Source organism: Drosophila biarmipes, chromosome 3R (assembly GCF_025231255.1).
Source record: "Drosophila biarmipes strain raj3 chromosome 3R, RU_DBia_V1.1, whole genome shotgun sequence".
Taxonomy (NCBI): Eukaryota; Metazoa; Arthropoda; class Insecta; order Diptera; family Drosophilidae; genus Drosophila; species Drosophila biarmipes.
Window position 1 is genome coordinate 22,706,928 of NC_066616.1, and position 21,090 is coordinate 22,728,017.

Here is a 21,090-nt window from a genome sequence, read left to right on the forward strand (position 1 = left end):
GATTGGGACTGGACATGGTCTGGGTTCGGGTTCGGGTTCGGGTCTCTTGCCGCTGCTCTTGACCACGATCGATAAGGCTGGCACCCATACCCATGCGGACACGGCCACTTCAGAGACTGGGTTCGTGTAGGTTATGTTTATGAATTGTCTTGCAGATTTTTGCACACGGAATTATGCGTTTATCTCAGAGGGTTAATTTCGCTGGCTGCTGTTGCTGCAGTTGCTGCAGTTGCTCTTATTGTTGCTGTTATTGCTGCTGTTTTCCATGGCCTGGGTAATTAAATCGCAAGAAGCTGATAATATATGGAAAAGGGCTGAAAGTGTGCAGGAAAATGGTTTATTTTTGCCCTCTCCTTTTTCTTATTTTGGCCAAAAGGGTTTCTGGCTCTGCCGCTGTTGTACTGCTGCTGCTGTTGCTGCTGCCGTGCATTTGCCCGCTAGGAAATTATTCATGATAACAGAGATTGCATTGATTGATTGTGTGGCTGCACTTGGGATGGGTTCGCCTCGCATCTCCACGGATCGCCCGATCAGGCTTTGGGGGCATAAGAAGTGGGGGGGCATCCGTGGGGTCGCGGGGTTGCTGGGAGCCGCTCCATCGACGGCTACCGAGCCTGAGTTATTTGGGCTATTAAATGTCTGTGATTTGGCCATAAGTTATAGGAACATCGACAATCAATTGTTGGCCGGTCTAGGCGGTTACCACATGTGGCAGTAGCCTGGCCCCTGGCAACAGAATTCTGAAATTTAATAGCCTTCAAGAGAGTGGAATTCGGTAACCGTACTGTGACTAGATATGTGTACTTTGCCATTTCTTGTAATACTATAGTAGATCTTGTGCATATTTCGCTTTTAACCCACTAAAAGGTGCCTCCCCTTTGACACTTCGACCTTGTTACCCCAATTTAAGTATTAATTGTTTCTAATTAAGCCAGTCAGTTACTAAAGTAACTCAAAACTAAATATAACTGCAGACATAAACCCACATAGAGGCCCTTAAAATATGCAACGGAAACGTTTTTGGCCTCGATTCGCCACCGAAAGACAGGCCCAAAGTTGAACAACCCAGGAGGAGGAAGACCAGGGTGGGGACCACTGTGTGTATGACCAAATATTGGCACAAATGAGCGTGTCTCCAGTGCATTGACGAGTCGAGTCCCCCTTTTGGCATTTGCTATCGATCAAACAGGAGACGAGCCCACACCGAAGAGGCTCCAATTCCAGGACTCGAGTAGGCATGGCGACCATAGCGTTGCAGCGAGGGAAATGCTAATGGGAGTGTTTTGGAATCTTTGCTGACAGGGCACGACGTGGCACCAAACCCATTACCAGGGCCCAGTAAACCATATAAACATGGTAGGTCGTTGGGCAGGGGCTGGGGTTGGACCTCCCGAGTCTATAAAAGCTCCGACTTGTGTTTGCGGCCGTTTCAGTTCAACTTCATCGCGTCGTCGTCCTGTCGTCCTGTCGTCCTGTCGCTCACTCTTCCGCCGAGAAACAAAGAAACAATTAAAGTGCAGACCGCAAGGCGGAAGGAAGTGCATACCACAAGTGATCCCCCACCTCCGGCGCCAAGTTGCATGTTGGATTGTGCCACAAACTTTTAGCCAAGTTCCCCCCAAATGCCCCTGTTCGCTCCCCTCCTGGTAAAATGAAAGCAGACAACTTCTTCAAGTACGGCGCCCCTTTGTACCAAGCGAAAAGTACCCGGAGCACCCAGAACCAACCGCAAGTCCAAGCGGGCAACATCAACTTGGGCCATCTGACATCGTCCTCGCTGCTGACGAGCGACGACCTGCGTCATCTCACCCAGCAGCGGAGCACCGGATACTCGGACAGGGAGAGCCTCGCCAGCGTGAGCAGTGCGGGTGGCCGGATTAAGAGGCGATCGAGGTAAAGTCCTTTGGCGGAGGAGGGGGAACATACAACTTTCGAATTGTCTTGAGTTGCTGCACAAAGTAGTTGTCCTTTAAATTGTTTCTTGGGCAACTGACAAAAGCAGTTTATGTCAAGTTCTTTTGGGGAGAGACAGTGCAATTATGTAACACTGATAGGTTGCAAGTTTCAGAAAATAAAATGAAATACAATGGAACTTAATTAAAATACTATGTAAATATTGGAAATTAAAGTGTAAATTAAAAATTATTAATAAATTGCAATATTTAATATAAATTGTGTGGGGTAAGCAATTGTGTTAAATGGTGTAATACTTTTCGATTCTCAAAACACAGAATTAAGTATCAGGAGTAAGCGATTGAGTTGTTATTAATGGGGTATTAATGAATTGGAATATTTATTAATTTAAATATCTACCAAAATAATTTTTATATAAATTAAACCCTTTTATTTTGGTTGATTTAAATAGCTTTAGATATATTTTTCTCCATTGGATTAAAATATTTATTTGTAATAGTATTGCATACTATTGAATGCTTACAAGATTATTTCACTACAACAAAGCACAAAATCTGGTTGAAACATTTTAGGTCAAATATTCCTATCCAATCTGTGTTATACTTTTAACCTGTTTGTGCCTTGATAGATAGTTACTCTTATGTGGACGCATAATCACTTGCTGAAGGGTGGCGTAGATTTAACAACCCCCGCGTAGGTGTTTGCTGAACCATGACGCATGCATGAGGCCACAGGAGCAGGGTTAAAGTTGTATTTTGGCCAACCTGTCGTCCTGGCAACAACTGCAACACCACGTCCGATTGTCACCCCAAAAAGGACAGCTTCAGTTTCGCTTTTTTCGATTCGGGGCCTCAGTTCCATTTTCCATTTCAGTTGCTCAGCAACTCGGTTCTCTAGTCCAAATTCTGTGTAAAAATGTGATCTTAGATGTGTCCCCCTTTTCCCTGTAACTTTTTTTAGAAACTTCCCCATGAAGTCCTCCAAGGGGGGCATCAGCAAGAAGAGCAAGACCATGGATTACACCAACTATGCCTACAATGAGGCAGTGGGTCGCCTCAAGGTGATGCTGGCGGACAACTCCTATGTGGCGCCTAAGTTAGGAGGAGGAGCAGGAGGTGTGTCTTCCTATTTGCGGAACTTCAACGAGGATTCCGGGGACAACTTCTCCGACAACTTATCGGTGGGTTAAGACCTCGAGGGAGTGTGAAAAAGGTCCTTAAACTTCCTTTTTTTCCAGGTCATTGAGCGTCCCGTCTTCTCGGACATTTCCAAGTACTTGTCGCCCAGCCAGAAGTCGCGGATCAGCTCGTACCGCCCCAAGAAGAGCTATACCTCGGGGTATCTCTCGGCTTCCAAGGAGAACCTGGCTTCCACCCCTGCTCTCTACCCGAGCTCCGCGGTTCCACCAGCTGCTCCTCTTCCCGCCGACAGTGTTCCGGCTCCCGTGGAGATCTTCAGCTTTATCGAGAAGCAGGAGGACTACATCGAGCAGCTGGAAAAGGAGTCCAAGTACTGCCGCAATGAGCTGACAAATCTCTTGGGTAAAGTAAAGGATGTGATTAACGAGAACGAACAGCTCACGGAGAATGCTCGGTCTGAGCTGGTGGCTCTGGGTTCGGGAAAGCCACACGCACCTATCACCACCACTAGTCCTTCCTCCGATAGTGATGAGCACCTGGTATTCGCCAGTGGACGTAAGACTCCTTCGACACCAAGGAAAAGTACTTCTAAAGGGCAGGTGCAGAGTCCCCGCTATGCGAGTGCTCCAAATATTGTCTATGAGGCCAGGATTAGCGAACTGGAAGCCGAGCTGATGCAGGCCAGCATTGATTTGCGACGCCTGAGGACCGAAAACGAGGAGCTCAAGCGGAAACTGGCCCACACCGATCCACTAACTACAGTGGCCACTTTAACTGGAGGAACCAATTGCGAGTTGCACCGCAAGCAGCTGGAGAACCTCCAGCAGGATAAGCAAACTCTGGAGGAGAGTGTGCGCCACCTGCAGAGGCTCCTGGATGAGGCAAAGGCCCAGGGTCAGGGTAGTGCCTCCTCAAAGCGCTACATAAACGATCTGGTGCAGATGGAGCGCTCCCAAGCGGAGCTGGAGGTGCGTCACCTCCGGGATGAACTGGATCGCCAGCACGAGCGGGTGCGGGAGCTGCAGCACGAGATGGCCAGGCGGCTGGCCGAGGAGCGAGCCAGTGCCGAGAGGCGGTACAACAGCCAGGTGGATCAACTGGGCGGCGATCTCAGCTGCCAGTGGGAGCAGGTGGCCAAGCTGCAGCTGGACCTGGAGCGCCAGAAGCGCTATGAAACCGATCTCAAGCGGGATGTGGCCAGTCGCAATTCGCAGATCGAAGAGCTGAAAATGGAACTGAGAGCCAATAGGACCACCTTCCTGGCGGACATGGCGCAGGTGAATGCGGAGAAGCAATCCCTGGAGCAGGACATCACCTCGCTGCGCCTGCAGTTGGATCGAGCTGCCAGGGAGACCAAGACGGAGGCAGCTCGCCTCAACGCCGAGATAAACTCGCTGCGGCAGCGACTGGATCGCGGGGATGCCGATCTCCTGCACTCCAAAAGGGAGGTGCTGCGGCTCAACGATGAGATAGCCAATCTGGAGAAGGAGGTGAGTGGTTCTAGTAATCTTAAAGATACAAAAAACCTAGAAGTTAAAAATAAGTAACGAGGGTTGACACTGCTCCTAATAGTTTAATACCTAATTATGATAGTGCAGAACTTATTTTATTTCAATTATTATTATTAAAAATCCCTTTATTTCTTTTACTTATTTTTACAGCTGGCTTATGGGGAGCTGAAAAACGAGATACGACCCACCAAAAAGGATCTAGACAAGCGGATCTCGGAGATGCAGGATAAGCATGGTGAGTGGTCTAAAGTAACACTTTCACTGGATCACTCTTATCTTTCTACACTCTCCACCACCTTCTATCACCTATCCTCTCTTCAAACTCTGGTTAAGCTATTGATGATCCTATTGTGTTCTGCGTGTGTGAAAACAAATCTAAAAAAATTCAAGTTATGCCAAAGATTCGAACTTAAAATTGCCTGCAGGGAAAAGTTCAATAGTTTATCCATGAGTTTTGATCTGTAGCGCGTTGCATTTAATCCAAACCCATTTCAAAACACTCACCCATCCAAATAACTAAATGTCTGTTTGTAGCGGGAACGGTGAATGAGCTTGAGGAAATGATAACATCTCAGAAGCAACTCATGGATAAACTGACGAACGAGTGCAAGGCCCTAACGGGCAAGTTAGAGGATACGACCTACAAGCACAAGTAATTATGATCAAATACAAACTAAGCTAATCACCGAGCTTTTAGAAATTGATTTAATATGATAGCTGTAATCTTAAGAGTTCGATTTAGTTATTCAGTCACCATTTAATTATAATATTAGACACCTTATATAATGGTATGTGAACATTTGATTGAAAGTCTTTGGAAATACGGAAACCACCGCACAGCGCAATATGAAATTCAAGGCCAAACCGAACCAAAACCAAAGTTTTCCCACCAGTATTCCGAACACCAATTTTCTTTTCCGAGATTCGTTCCACACCAAAGAAAAAGCAAAAAAAATACCAATAAACCTCTCGACTTGGCTTGAGACTGGATTAACACGCTGTACTTGTACTTCTTCAAACCTTTCTTTTGCTGCCTGCCTGCCACGCAATTTTCATGGTAATTAGAACCAATTTGCGATCTTGTGATGCCAACAACAACCATAAGCGAGCCTTTGACCACAACAACAACAGCACTGGCAGTTCCTGCAACAATAAAAGAAAGCGCAAACGAGTTCACTTTGCTGCCTGATTTGGAACTGACCGATATTCTAGGCGATGTTGCTGCTGCTGCTGATGTTGCTGCTGGCACAGCAGATGCTGCTGCTGGCGAGGGCGATGAGATCCTCAGGAATATAATCAGAAGCAATGAGCGTCTGGCACAGGAACTGGCCAAAATGCCACCGCTTCCCAAGATTTCCAGCTATAAGAAGAACAGAAGCAGAGTGGAGTCACCAGCAGCAGCAACACCAGCAACACCGGCGACATCAGCAACATCCAAGACAAAATGCTTTTGCCCCAGTTTCATGCGACACAGGCACGAGCATGAGCACATCCATACATTGCGCAGGCGCAGCAGCAACAGCAATAGCGAGACGAGTGCTGCATGTTGCCGCAGTCGCAACAGGCCAGCAGCAACATCAGCAGCTGCAGCAGCAACATCGGCCAGCAAAGCGCGTACACAAACCACGCAAAGCAAGAACACCCTAGACACGCACCACCACCACGAGCACCACCAGCATCGCACCACCAGCAACACGTGCAACAGCAGCAACACCATCGCTGAGCAGCAACATCCTGGCCATTCCTGCTGTCATCCCTGCAAAACGGAGCCGTTGCCCTGGCTGCAACAGCATCTAGTTTTGGAACAGACCCTGAGCAGTGGCAGTGCCACAAATGCCTGCCAGCCCACGTGTCAAGTGCAACATTTGACGGTGGATGCTGGTGGCCTGGCAGCAACATCCGCGGATGCCACAACATCCTCTAACTGCAGAGGTCCTGGAAGCAACGCCCTGAGTGCCAGCATCAAGCCAAAGTTGTACTTTGAGCAACTGCTGCGACGCGATGGTTGCCACGCGAAGAAGCCACGTCCTCCGGTTAAAGTGGACGTCAATGTGCGCCTGGTGCCCAAGCAACCCAAACAGCCCAAGGTCACTCGAACCCTCAACGAAACCTTCGTCAAGGAGGTGGACGAGGTGGCCCAGGCCTTGAACGAAACCTTTGTCAAGGAGTCCTCTCCGGAATTGGCTCAGATCGATGAGCAGCTGACGGAATTGGAGAACGATCGGAAGCGGGAGGATCACGAGGAGGAGGACGAGGAGGCGGAGGAGCAGGAGCAGGCCACCAAGCTTTGATAGTGTTTTTTTAAGCCACAAAGTAGTCTTAAGTTTAAGGTATATGCCTAGGATAAATATTTATTGGCAATTTTTAGTTCTGATTTCTCAATATCATGTTAGGGCTACGGGTTTGTATACGTTAAATTCGCCTTCCCAGTCTCAAGCTATTTAAGATATATACCAAAGAAAACTAACTTGATATTGAGGTACTCCATTTTTTTTAAACAGCACCTAAACTTTAACAAAGATAACTATTTTATATTGAAAGCGCAACCTACTTAGGATTATTTTATTCAAAATGTTGCACTTTAAAACTAATATAAAAAGTAGATAACATTTTGTTTTTGTAAATTTATTTTTATAAGTTGACACATTTACTGTTTTTGGTTGATCTACAGTCTGGAGAAGCAGCAGCTACGAGCCACAAACGAGCAGCTGATGTCACGTCTCCGGCAAATATGGGGCAAATACAAATCACAACTGCCAGTGCACAAGGGATCCCCGGAGCTGAGCTCCGAGGAGATGCGAGAGGAGCACCCCAAAGAATCCTCGATGGTAATGGTTCCTTTCAGTACTTGACTAATACGGTTTTCCCTCTTTCTTTCCTCCTGTCTCTTTCTCTATTTCTCCAATTCTCTATCTTTAAACTCCTTTAAGAGAGGAAATATCTGCTTTACAATCGAATCTAGAGTATCTATCCAATCGAATGTTGAGTAATGAGGAGCATATGAGTAAATTAGATAGCTCACCACATGATTATACTAGCTTAGTTACTGGAAAAGGTAAATTCCCCATAAGGGGACTAAAATCGAAGTAGAGCACCTCCTTTACACAGACCCAAATACTAAATTGATTTCACAACCCCATCAGAGCCGGAAGCAGAAGTCCAGGAGCTGGATCTCCCCGCGAAAGCCGAGACTTAGACCCAGTTACACACAACCAGTCCACTCCAACACTAATTGCATTCGATTGGCGAGCCACTCTAATCAAAATCAAAATTCTTGTACCCACACAGCCGCTTACGACTACCAGGCAGCGACATATGGCACCCCAATCGAATCCATACAAAGCACCCCACAACCACACAACAGCGCCGGCGATGAAGACTACACGAACGGAGGGATTGGCCTGGCCGACGGAGCAAGTGCCTCCGCCTCGGCAGCAGCCACCACTGCAGCCAGCATTGCAGCAGGAGCAGCTGCAGCCGCTGCAGCAGCAGCAGGATCAGCCGTCTCGGGACGCAAGAGCAGCATCGCCGACTATGGACTCCAGGATAACGATGACGAGAATCTCAAGGACAACCTTGGCCTGGGCGAGAAGCAGCAGCAACAACAGCAGCAGCAGGATCTGGACAGGCAGAGGGAGCGGGAGGAACGCGACCGGGAGCTCCAGCAACTCCGCGAGCAGCGGGAGAAACGCGAAAGGGAACGTGAGCGGGAGCGGGAACGGGAGCAGGCCGAGCAACTGCAGCAGCAGCAGCAGGCGGAGCAGCAGCAACAGCCACAACAACAGCAGCAGCAGCAACCATCGCTGGGCGAGAGCAGCATCACCAACGCCGGCAGCGCCAATCTGGCCGCCTACAACACCGACTACAGTGCCTACGATCAGCAGCAGTACGAGGCCGGAGCCTACGATCCCAGTGCCTATGGCCAGCAGCAGTACGAGGGTCAGCAGTACGACTACGGAGACTCGGGAGCGGGTTATGATTACGCAGCCACTGACTATGGACAGTCTGGATACCAGTATGACGCCACGCCAGGAGGCACCGCAGCCAGTCAGCCACAGTCCCAGTCCCAGTATCAAACGCCAGCTGCCCCCCAGCGAGTGGCCACGGACTACAACAGATCGCCACCGCCGTTGGCAGCGGCCACAGCGGGCATTACATCCCCGCCAGCAACGGGCGGAGCGGGAGCAATCGGAGGAGCAGGAGCAACAGGATCCTCAGGAGCAACTGGAACACCCTTATCCGCAACGGGCCGACCACAATCGCGCCCGGGCAGTGGAGCTGTGGGGTCAGCAGCTTCTGCTGGAGCAGTCGCCGGCGGAAAATCCACTCTGCCACAACAGCCTGCCGCGTCAGCCGCCGGCAAGAAGTAGCTGGAGTCCCGACTGCGAGGATCGCCTGACGCTGGAGTGCTCCATCAGTAGTCCCAGCCTGATGCGGTCCTCCAACGATGAGACCTGCTCGGAGCTGGCCGATCTCAGCGAGACCTTCTTGGTGCTGGGGGAAGCCTCCCAGGAGGATGATAGCTTGTCCCCTGCCCACACCACCATCATCACGGCCAGGAGATCCAGTGCTCCGGCCGTCGTCCAGCAGACGGACATTGCCAACGAGACAGTCACCATCGAGCGCCATCTAGATGCACCCAGTTCTTCAGTCAACCTACGTACTTCTACTCATGTGTTCCAGAAATAATCAACCAAACGAAATCCATGTTTTTTAACTAATAAACATATTAGAAATCAAAGCTTACAAGGGTTTACATATTTTATTTTATTTCTAGCTTATTAAAGGGGCTATTCAATTCAGTATTTATTTTTTACATTTCAAAAAAGGTATAAAATCTATATTGTTATGAATGAAAGACGAGGTTTGACAATCTAGTTAAGATAAAGCTTGAGAAGCCAGTTTAATGACTGCCTAATACTCAAACGTCACAATCTCTCATGACAATATTTGACTTCCTTGACTTCCGCCAGTAATAACTATTAATGTTAGAACTAATAAACAACTTCGTGATGTAGGGCCAAGTGCTTTGGGCCACGCAATGCTGTCAAAGCAACCGAAATGATGGGCAGACGGACATTCTTCGTGTTCTGACTGACGTCCTCGTCAATTGCCAGAGACAACTGGGCCAAGGAGCACTCATAAAGTGGCGAAATAAAATGAACTTGACTTTGAGATTAGAGGTTAGCCTTTTGCCTTTTCGATGAGGTAGCAGTAACTCATTTTATTGAGTTTCCTTAAGGGTGAGCGGGAGGTAGTGGGGCGATGATCTAGGAGCTGTCGGGATAGGCGGAGGCTATCAGGCGCATGCCATTCCAGTTCCAGCTGTGTGAGACAATGGGGACGGAGGCATGCCCCAGCTGGATGTGGCAGGGCTCCTTCTCCGGCGTGGTCAGGAAGCAGGCGGTGTACAGGGACAACTCCAACTCGGGCGAGGTGCCCACAAACAATCCAGTGATGGGCTTGTTGAGATTCTGGAAGGTGTAGCGCACGTTCAGCACCATTTGGTTATTCTAGAAGGGGTAAAAAATATATTTTAGATTGCATCTCTCTTTGGAATCTATGTCTATACCTTTCCCGTTTCCTTCTGGCTCAGCCAGCCCTTGTAGTCCACATTGCCGCGTAGCTCTTGGTCTGCAAAGTACAGCCAGTTGTGCAGCCCCAGGACCTTTTGGTCCCGTATCTCCGCCATGAAGACGTGCTCGAAACTGGAGCTGCCCACAATGCCGCGTCCTCGGGAGTACGGAGTGAACCAAAGATCGTGGAGCAAACGCAGCTGGTCATCATATTCGATGCTTACAATGTCTGAACGGGATGGGATAAGATTTAATCATAGGGATTATTTTTAAGTGAGATGGCCCTACCCTTTTTGACCAGATACCTCATGGTCAACTTCATCACCCGAGTGTTCATCACGGTCCTGAGGAAGTCATGCTGCTCCTGGATGTGCTCAGGGGTTGATTGCTCTGCAACCGCCACATCCAACTCGTAGTTATCAAAGAGCTTCATGAGCAGAGCTGTGGTGGAGTTGGCATCTTTGGCCAGCAAATCCTGATGCAGTTCAAAGAGACTGAAAGGTGAAAGCAAATCATACTTATAAGAAAATCAGTCATATACAGATTTAATAAATTTATAATAAGTGCCATTGTTTTTAATTTAAAATCGACGTGGGATTTGTAAAATATTATCGATTTTATTTTAATAATAATACTAATTATACTGAGTTCAATATCTAAAATCTATCTTCTATCTGATATCTATATCTATCGTTATTACATACCTCCTCGGAGCTCGATCGTCATGAGCGCCAGCGGTGGTCTTCCCCTGGAGATTCACCCGGTACAGGTACGGACTGACCTCGGACTCCTCCGCGTAGAGGTTCTTGGAGAGGGTCAAGACGTCATCGGGCGTTCCGGGCAGCGGTTTGCTGTGGAAGTACTCTAAGAGAAGAGCATTTGGTGACTTTTCTCTTACAGAAGCGACCTCAGGGAGACTCTCTACTCACCGTAGAAGTGCCAGCTCAAGATGCCGATGGTGATCAGCAGGGCTATGATCACGAATCTCTTGAGCTTCTGGCACTTGGCGCTATCGATGCTGCTACCGCTGTTTGTTTGCTGCTGCACTGCGTCCATTATGGTACAATTATCTAATTACGATTGGGCAAACATTTGCTTTCTCGCCTTTGTTTGTGTGCCCGTAGTTGCGGTGTTTATCTTTAGCCCGAAACTCTTGCGATGATCGCGTTTTATCTGCTCATGCCGACCGACTGGCTGCCTCTGTGGCCAAATCGCCACTGAGCGGGCTGTTCCACTCCAGATTCGTCTGCTCACATGCTGAATGTACGAGTAGAGCCCCAAAAAATTGGATAAACCGCTCTCCCTCTCTGGTTCGTCTGGTTTGCAAGGGCTCTCTGGGGATCATCTGTTGGCGTTTGTTTTCGCCTTTTGCTTCGCCAGCAGCTTTTTGCTTGCTCAGGAGCGGATTCATGGGGCCCTCTATACCCACATGTGTTTACCCAAGTTGGAGTTTCATCAAATAAAGTGAAGTGTGCCACCATATGGTGCATTATAATGTTACTTTTCCAGGGATGTGGTCAGCCAAGCTAATCAATTTTTCTCTGAATTATATATTCCTTTTGAGTATGTGTCTGTAATAAGTTTTAGAGTATTTAACTAACTAAAAGAGTAAGAAATACTACATGTAAATATTTTTGGACTATAATAGCACTTTTCAAAACCTATATTTTTAGGTGTTATTATCAAAATGAACTTTTTCATTACTTTCATCGATTATCGTGGGGCAAACTGTTTGGCAAATTTTTAGAAAAGCACTACATTAAAATTAGTTGTATTATTTGAATTTGATTTGGGTAATAAAAAGTGCTTTCAAAACATATTACTGCCCACAAAAGCTTTGTAGATTTTCTAATTTCCCTCTTAATAAAGCTCTTGATAACGTATGGAATTTTAAGTTACTTCATAGATACAAAAACATATGGCAGCTAGTAGAAGAGTTCTGGGTACTTAAGCAATTTTATGCATAAGGCTTATTAATGAGCCACAGCGTGACTGGAATCCGTCATTTGGAAGCACTTAGACAAATAATTTAATCACGCAATTAGCAATTTGTTTATTTCACCAAATATCGCGTCGTTTGTATTGACGTCTCGACTGCAATATAATTACATCCATTTCGGGTCTAAACCATAGTGTGTGCCGCAAAAAACCTTCAACAGGAAACTGTGACGTGATTTAAAAAAATATTCTCAAATAAATTGTGAGCAAAATATTGTATAATTGCACACTTAAAGTTAAAGTGTGAAATATTCTTTAGGCATGACGTTTATTTTTATAGCAACAACATGCTACATTTCTATTATCTCGATGGATGCATAATTACAGCCAAATTGGTTATATATATTATTCAAACGCCAAAGAAAGAGAGGGAAGCATTAGAAACTGACTGAAACAAAATTTTTTGGCCATGCAACATGCAACATCTATATTAACTTTTTCAAAACTTATCGGTGAAATAATAAAACAAATAGCTTGTCACGAATAAAAGTAATTTCTTTTGTTAATGGTCATTTGGTTTTTATATAACTTACAAATTATAAAAAGGACTTATTGACTTAATAAAAATTTATTTATAGACCCTTTAATCAATTAATTTTTTGTACTGAAAATTCCGCATATTTGCTCCTTGTTTACAAGTTCCTACAATTTGAATAGCATCTGGTTTGCTCTTATAAGTTAGGCGTTTTGTTTATTTTGTTAGAATCAAATATTTGCAATCTCTTTTACAAAGTTTGCCTCTCTAAAGATTTGTTTGTAAAAGTCAGGCATTTTCTAATTTGCTTTTCATTCTTAGAATTATATTCGATTTAATCTTCTTAAAATAATTAAACAAATATTTATTTAAATTTGATAAGAAAATAATGTGTTTCAATTTTTCCATTCAAGTAAATTCACGATGATTTTCAATTTCACTATATTCAACCTTATCACTAGATGAATTGAATAAAACCCATTTTGGAATTTAAAAATAAACATTTTGGCTTCCAAAAAGGCATCTGCTAAGCGTCTTATTTCTTGGTTGGTTGAGAATACTACTAGACTTGAAGTATACCCAAAACCGGATTGTAAGCCGTTCTTCTTTCGTTCCACTGGTTCCTTAAAACTTCGAATAGCCCGAAGCTTAGGAGCGCTTTCCATTGATTAGAGCATTAATTATAAACATTATAATAAATAAACATTTTGGCTTCCAAAAGGGCATCTGCCAAGCGTCATATATCTTGGTTGGTTGAGAATACTACTAGACTTGAAGTATACCCAAAACCGGATTGTAAGCCGTTCTTCTTTCGTTCCACTGGTTCCTTAAAACTTCGAATAGCCCGAAGCTTAGGAGCGCTTTCCATTGATTAGAGCATTAATTATAAACATTATAATAAATAAACATTTTGGCTTCCAAAAGGGCATCTGCCAAGCGTCATATATCTTGGTTGGTTGAGAATACTACTAGACTTGAAGTATACCCAAAACCGGATTGTAAGCCGTTCTTCTTTCGTTCCACTGGTTCCTGAAACTTCGAATAGCCCGAAGCTTTGGAGCGCGTGTTCCATTGATTAGAGCATTATTTATGCTTTAAAATATCAACGAAAACTCTCACGCAATACTTACCAAGTCTTGGGAAATGGGAAAACAATACTTTCACCCGAGTTGACCCCTATCCCACTCGACCTGCCTCGGCTTCTGGATGATAGTGAACGAAGATTATCAATTCGGGAACTTTTGTAGCGTCGTAGGTTGCGTTTATTTGGTCGTCGCAGCCGTTGTTGTTGCCCCTCGGAAATCTTTTATAAGGCCGAGACAAGACAGAAATGTTATTCAGTTCAAGTTTTAACGGCGTCGGGAGCAGTTGCTCGGAACTTATTAAAAGCTGTGAGTGTGAATTGAAATCTAGTGTTCTATCGCATCTATAAATGCAAATATTTTCAATTGAGTTGATTGAGTTCCTAAATTGTCTTCGCTTACAATACCCATTCAAATGAGAGGAGAACAAATCATCTGTGTGTGTGCTGGATATTTGAATGGAACTCGGTATTACTTGTTGGCCCCTAGGGACCTTTGTTCGGTTAGTGATAGTGAATAGGTTTGTTTTTAAAAATAGTACAGCCCAGCGATTACCAAATTGATAACAAAAAGCGCACCTTTCTGTAGGGGATTGTAAACATATTAGGCAGTACTACAGATATTTTTGATAGGAATATTTTAGACAGCATTTTGTATGTAAAAGTCTAAATACTTGATATTAAATAATTTAAAACTATAGGTAATCATTAAAGAATTGTTTGGTAATTTTATGTAGTAGCTATATAGTATGTGTTCATTTTAAACATATATTTAAAACACAAAAAATATATATTTTTGGGTAATTTAAATTATGAAATGCATTGAGAGCTATTGTTCAACAATATCATATATCAACAATTTATTATTTATAGCTCAACAAACAAGTTAAAAGTGTTTACCTGAAGTTTGCCAATAGGAATAGCCAATATTTGCTTAGCACTTTTAAAGCTTGGCTTACCTATTGTTTTTAAACAAAGTGCGTTCTTACCGCTTACATAAGCTTTTCCTGGTTAGAACCTTAAGCTTTTCGGAGACAGCTTTCTTAAAGCCAGCCCTACGCTCTTTCGTAACCTCGGAGGGTCCACAGGTGTCACTGGGATTTGATTTTTATTGGGCGTGTTAGTTCGACAAAGTCCGAGCTATATGGTACTTAAAACGATATAATGGGCCTTATAGGTGCCCAGACCATAACTTAGCGTTGCGCCGGACTGGAATATCAATTGCTTATGAAGGTGACGCACCTCTTGGAGCCCCTGGACTACGCCCCTGGGCACGCTCGCACTCTCTGCGGCGGGCAGCTTTTGCTCCACCAGGTTTTGGCGGGCCCTCTCTCGCGAATCTTTGCCGGCAGAGAGTGCGAATCTGGTGAGTTCGCTCCGCCGAGGGCCCCACCATTTGCCCGCGTTCAGTTTTCAAACTGAAAGCGACGTGTGCGGTTCTTTCAAGCCCCCGGAGATTTGCATCCACGCACCGTTCGTCGGTCCTCAACGGCACACAAAAATAGTAAACAAATATTTCAAGAGCGCTTAAAAAATATAAAGAAATTAAATTTAAAAAATATATATATCAATTATACGTCAGTGGAAAGGTAGCGTAATTATGAAAGAGTTGGGTGAATAAAAGCACACGGCTAACGAACTGTAAATACGCGCTATCTTCCACTTCGACGGCGCTCAACAGGCAACAGCTGATAAAACGCTCTTTCTGTGTGTTTTCACCCCGTACGATTATATTGTATTTATTTAAATTTGGTTTCGTTGCGGCTTCGTTGATGTTTTGATTTTCCTTTTTTTTTGTATTCTTGCCGCACAGCAGCGGGCTTGGAATTTATGGATTTCTGCGGTGTCCTTGCAAACAAGTGTCGCCTCTGGCAGCACCAGATTGTTATTGTTTTTTTTTTGTGATTACCATTTGTTGTTGTGCCCCTCGTTGTTGTTGTGGCAGTCATTATCCTTAGTGCCCGTGACGAGAGCACGGGTGTGCCTTGCTGTGTGTGCGGTTCTGAGTGGATGTGTTCCAGGCATCAAGGCTCTGAAGACAATTTAAGGGGCTCGAATCAGCCACGGATTTATTTAAAGCGGTGATTTCCGTGTAAGCGGCTTTATCAGAATGGAATTGTGAATGCCTTGCAACTCAGCAGATTCGAAGTTATGGGTTCTTTCTTTAAAAGTTTATTATTTTTAAAAATGTATACTATTAAATGTCAACACAAACAAAACAATTATAATTTTTTATTTTAATGTTATCTATCTTTAACCTATCAACGCTTTGTCTTTGCTTCCAAATAACTAATGAAATTAATGACATTAAAATTAAAAAGACTTTTATATAGGCCTATATTACTTAGAATATAAGGATCCCTCTTCGCTAAATTCACATCACATATCACAGTTAGCATACAAGTACCCATACAATAATATTCTGCAAGCCGTGAGTTTCCCGGGCCTTTGAGAATTGTTTGAAAGTTGTTATAAACCAGCTCGTGTTTCGAGAGTTCTCAGCACTTCTCATCTGCCACTTGGCAACCGACAGAATGTTGTTTTTGAGTTCTATATAAAAATTCACATGCCGAGTGGGCAAAAAAGGGGCAGGAACAGAATTGCAACCAAATCCTTAGCGACACTTGAGTGGCAGCATCACAAAACAAATATACACGTACACAGCACTCGAACAGACACAGTCCTGTAGCAGGCACTTTGGCAACACCTGACCTGCCTGCCCCGCCTACTCCGCCCACCGCCCACCACCCACCTTGCTCCGCCCGACTGACTGTCTAGTAGCTGCCCATCAAGTTTGCCTTAATTTAATTAAGCGCTCAATATCCTTACTGGCAACACTCTCTCACTCGCACTCACAATAGCGGTAGGCACGGCGAGAAAAGCAAATTTTAATGAAAAGTGAACTAAAGTTTTTTTCTATAATTTAACTAAAAGTTTTAGGGGTCTTAACCTAAAACTTTTAGTTAAATTATAGAAAAAAAACTTTAGTTCACTTTTCATTAAAATTTGTTAAAAAATACAAAACAAAACATTGAAAATTAGTTACGAAAGATTTAAGAAATCTCTTTAGAAAGCACTTAAAAGTATGCAATGAAATTTAGGCATGTTAATTTAACAGTGATTTGTGTGAAATATTTTATTTCAGAACTTTGGAAACTGTAGAAACCATTAGGAAAATATGAACATGTGTATTTTGAAGTAGATTTTTTCATGAGGTAAACCCAAGACTGTAGAAAACATTAGGAAAATATGAGCATATGTATTTTGAAGTAAATTTTTTCTTGAGGTAAGCCCAAGACTTTCTCGCAGTGCAGGACCACAAGGCAACGCTTGATTTGTTGCTGCCTTTTTTCACTCTTGACTGCAGCAGACACTCACACCCGCTCACACCAGCCCGGCGGTGGGCAGCACTTATACACTTATAGGCCCAGCCTTGGACCGCAAAAGCCACAGGCCGTTCTGGCATGAAGGATATTACAAAACGCACACACCGAAGCACACACACACACGCTCGTGTGTGCTGGTGCTCCCCGAAGGGTTCTTCTAGCAAGGTTACTGAGAGATGGCAAATCTGGCACAATCTTGCCGCCCAACGCCCCCTTTTCCAGCGAAAAACAACAATAACAAGGCCGCCACCTGCTGGGGCTGCACTTGAGTCCATTTTCCTGCATTTCTTTTCTTTCTGCCTCACACGAGTACCATATCTATTCTGTTTGTCAGTCAGAGTGTGAATTTTTAATAAACTTTTTTGTTTACTTTCCAGCAGTAGAACTTTTCTTTGGCCCGAGTGCTGTTTTTGTTTTCGCCTCGCTAAAAGGGCCTTTGTCCTTCTGCAAAAGACCTAAAGTCCATTGAAGAGAGCTAAGTACTCACTTTATTATTCATTAAATTCCGCTTGCTAAATGCGTTTTTTCCTGTGGTCTCATAAATATTTATTTTGCATGGGAATTCGTTCTGCTCTCGTCGGATTTGCATGTCACCGAAATATTTGCTCAGCAATTTGTAAATAATTTTTAATTTTTTATAGTACCGATGATGTTTGATTTGATTCCTCAACATAATCTTGTTGGTCTGCATATTATATCGCATTTCTGAGCACTCCTGCTGTTTGCATTTCCGCTTTTCGCCCAGAGAATTCTCCCACTATCTCCCGTTCGCAATACCTTGCTCGGCTTGCCCCAGCTCTCCGGGGCACAGAACAGCAGGGGTTTGATAATTTTTGCAAGCGAAATCCAGCCACAAAGCCTGGTGGATTGGGGGTCAACCCGGGGCAGGTCGAGGGCGGGGGTGGGGTCAGCTAATGAACTCGAGTGCCGGCCACGCAGACTGGGAGGCGATTAGAGATGGTAAACGACTGCATAAAACAAATTGTGCTTCGATCTATGTATGTTCAGATAGGAATAAATCATCAAAAAGATTATTGTACAATCTCAAAATTTACAGAACATTTAAAAAAAAAATATGTTTTGATCATAAATTTAACTTTTTTTAGGTCCAAAAATGATATTAACCAAGATTAACCATGATTATACAAACATTATAATAATAAATATATTTTATTTACAAATCTAGAACTGCTGTCCTAAAGATACTAGAATACTAGAATTTTCCAAAACAAAATATAATTATTTCCAATTGATTTCCTACTTCGATAGCAGACCTTATAAGATGTATTTATTATCACCTATCAATTATCACGGTGTCACCTCTATAACATGGGTAATGTTGAAAAATGCATGAGTAAGTGGGCTTCGGTTGGGGCAGGGAGGTGTGTTGGGCTTTTGCCTCGGCTTAACTGACAGACGTTAATTTGAGCTCGGATATAATGATAATGGCTACGATGATGATGTTATTTTGTGTTTGTTGTTCCACGGCGAAGGCATTGACTTTTACCACGTGCTGTGCGCAAATTTATATAAGCCACTGTCTGTTGCTTTGATTTTGTGTGTGCCGGGAACATCGTTGAGATGCATTGTAAAACTGTCAATTTCAATTAGGGCCCAAAAGAGAGGCCGAGTCAAATTGACTTAATTCCATTTCCCACCCGCACTTTCAGTTTAAAAGCCACCAGGAGAGGGCCCAGCTAAGGGAGAGTTAAAGAGCACAAACATGAACAGCGATGAGGTGCAACTGATCAAGAAGACCTGGGAAATCCCCGTGGCAACACCCACAGACTCTGGAGCGGCGATACTGACGCTGTTCTTCAACCGCTATCCGTCCAACTTGGAGAAGTTCCCCTTCCGCGATGTCCCGCTGGAGGAGCTAGCTGTGAGTTATAATTCCACGTACAATTAGTTTGGGGATTTATTTCTGGATGGTTTTTGTGTTCTTTCAGGGAAACGCTCGCTTCCGGGCGCATGCCGGCCGGATCATCCGAGTCTTTGACGAGTCCATCCAGGCTTTGGGGCAGGATGGCGATCTGGAGAAGCTGGAGGAGATCTGGACCAAGGTGGCCATTAATCATATTCCACGGACCATTTCCAAGGAGTCGTACAATGTAAGTTGGGCTCAAGAATTATAATATTAAAAAAAATAATACCCATAAGGTTTATGTTCATTCCATAATTTTGTACCATTATTTCTTAAGGGGAACAATATTATATAAAAATTATTATAAGTTTAATTACACTCATTGGAATCTTTTTAATATAACATAAGAAAAGTTTATAAATATCATAATATCATGTCATAAGATTTTAAATTTTTTAAACAAATAGCAAGAAATAATATTACAATTGTAAAATTATGATAACTATATTTATGGCCATTTTCCTTTTGCTTGCAGCAACTGAGAGGCGTGATCCTGGAGGTGTTGACCGCCGCCTGCAGTCTGGACGAGAGCCAAGCGGCCACGTGGGCCAAGTTGGTGGACCATGTCTACGCCATCATATTCAAGGCGATCGACGATGACGGCAACGCCAAGTAGATGAGCCAGCAGCTGATGAGGCAGCATTTGGGGCTAGCAATTTTTTTGTTTTTTTTTGGATTCCGAGGATGCAACTGATGCCGGCGGTGGCACTTGCAACACATGCACAGCTTATGTAGTTCTAAGTAATTGATAAATGTTAGCTATTCTCGTTTTGTAATAATGAATGCAAATGTGCAGCAAAGAACACACACACACAGTAGAAAGCTATGTATGTCTGCGTAGAGCTACTCACACACTCGCACACCCCACCCTCACACACGCACTTGCATTAATCCGTAAAGCTTTAACCCATTGTCAGCCTTAAGCACTTGATAACAAACGAATAAATGAAATCAGCAAATGAGAAAAAATAAAGCTTATGAATACAATCCAGTTGGAAATCGTATGACATTTTATTTTCAATAGAATTTTATTTATTAAAAAATGTCAGCTTTTATTTAGGAAAGGTTTTTTAAATGCACTTTGAATAGTTCTGAAATTAACAATAAATAGAAGGAGTTTTACAACAATTTACTCAAATTATTTAAATGTTTTGAAATCATTGGAAAATATTAGTATGTTAAAACTGTTCCATACAATTGCATCTATGCAACTAGAATGCATGTGTGCTCATTGCCACATAACAATAGAGTAACTCAACGGATTTTGGTTCGTCAATCCGCACAAAATCATAATTATTATAATTGTCCACTCACTCACAACGGGGACAACGCAGAACGCATTAAGCACACTTGAAAACCATTTCCGCACATGATTTTCCGCCACCACAGCTCACACTAAAATTTGGGCAAACAATTGCAAACATCGTTCAGCTGTGGTGGCGCTGAAAATGCTATTAATTTCGGTGGATTTAAAAGCACATGAGCGGTGTGCTCGGGGAAATGGCTGGGAAAATGCGAAAAAGCTGCTGCCGGCTTAGCCAAAACAACGCGACATTGCGTATACGCCATGGTGATATTTGCAAATGGAAAAATGCATTAGGGAAGGCCGATGCAAAATGAAAGATGAAATGAAATAAAATGGGCCAAAAGCAAGTCACTTTTCACACTTGTAGAACGGCTAATTGGGGGCGTTTCTTGACGGAGATTTTCCATCCATCAGCCAATTGACTTCGCCTGCAGATAACAGAGCCCGCCGACTTAACAGCGCCACTGTTAAGTGCCGCTGTTATCAGACTGTCTCCTTATCATTGGTGAACTGTTCGCTGCGTTGGTGAAATGTTCCACCAAAACGCCTTCGACGAGCTTTTCCATAGTTTGGGCCAATAATGAAGAACAAAAAATAACAAAGTGAGCAGTTTACCAAAGCGACCGCGAATTTCAGTTCAATTCCGGCAACGCGCGCGCATCGAAGTGGGCGAAAAATTCACTTTTGACACGCAAATAAGCCTCGAGCGATACGTTTGGTGATATTTTTTTTTGCAATTTTCCGCTCGTCTATTACTAAAAATATTATTTTTCACGCCTC

General features: G+C 43.9%; 3 protein-coding genes across 7 annotated transcripts; 2 read left to right on the forward strand and 1 right to left on the reverse strand.

The window, feature by feature from the left end:
- The first annotated feature begins 1,464 nt into the window (after window positions 1-1,464).
- LOC108026332 (serologically defined colon cancer antigen 8 homolog) lies at window positions 1,465-9,304 on the forward strand. Of its 4 annotated transcripts, XM_017097235.2 has the most exons (8): window positions 1,471-1,893; window positions 2,875-3,094; window positions 3,152-4,543; window positions 4,715-4,799; window positions 5,099-5,216; window positions 7,495-7,619; window positions 7,853-8,661; window positions 8,750-9,304. In XM_017097235.2, the coding sequence occupies exons 1-8, from the start codon at window positions 1,652-1,654 to the stop codon at window positions 9,251-9,253; spliced, it is 3,495 nt and encodes a 1,164-aa protein (XP_016952724.1). In that variant the 5' UTR covers window positions 1,471-1,651; the 3' UTR covers window positions 9,254-9,304. The 4 variants fall into 4 exon arrangements, with proteins under 4 accessions (XP_016952721.1, XP_016952723.1, XP_016952724.1 ...); XM_017097230.2 differs by having other exon boundaries at window positions 1,472-1,893; window positions 7,853-9,070; XM_017097232.2 differs by lacking the exons at window positions 5,099-5,216; window positions 7,853-8,661; window positions 8,750-9,304 and adding an exon at window positions 5,630-6,894 and having other exon boundaries at window positions 1,465-1,893; window positions 7,495-7,587.
- A 3-nt stretch (window positions 9,305-9,307) lies between these two features.
- On the reverse strand, window positions 9,308-11,369 carry LOC108026333 (endoribonuclease CG2145). The gene is made up of 5 exons (XM_017097236.3): window positions 11,070-11,369; window positions 10,845-11,004; window positions 10,429-10,634; window positions 10,137-10,369; window positions 9,308-10,077 (listed from the first exon to the last, which is right to left on the reverse strand). Exons 1-5 carry the CDS (start codon window positions 11,194-11,196, stop codon window positions 9,835-9,837), a joined length of 969 nt encoding a protein of 322 aa, XP_016952725.1. The 5' UTR covers window positions 11,197-11,369; the 3' UTR covers window positions 9,308-9,834.
- Window positions 11,370-13,916: 2,547 nt separating this feature from the next.
- LOC108026372 (globin CTT-VI) lies at window positions 13,917-20,003 on the forward strand. 2 transcript variants are annotated; one of them, XM_017097293.3, is made up of 4 exons: window positions 13,917-14,004; window positions 18,751-18,962; window positions 19,030-19,191; window positions 19,480-20,003. In XM_017097293.3, the coding sequence occupies exons 2-4, from the start codon at window positions 18,804-18,806 to the stop codon at window positions 19,618-19,620; spliced, it is 462 nt and encodes a 153-aa protein (XP_016952782.1). In that variant the 5' UTR covers window positions 13,917-14,004; window positions 18,751-18,803; the 3' UTR covers window positions 19,621-20,003. The 2 variants fall into 2 exon arrangements, with proteins under 2 accessions (XP_016952782.1, XP_043951521.1); XM_044095586.2 differs by lacking the exon at window positions 13,917-14,004 and adding an exon at window positions 15,108-15,198.
- Window positions 20,004-21,090: the final 1,087 nt, after the last annotated feature.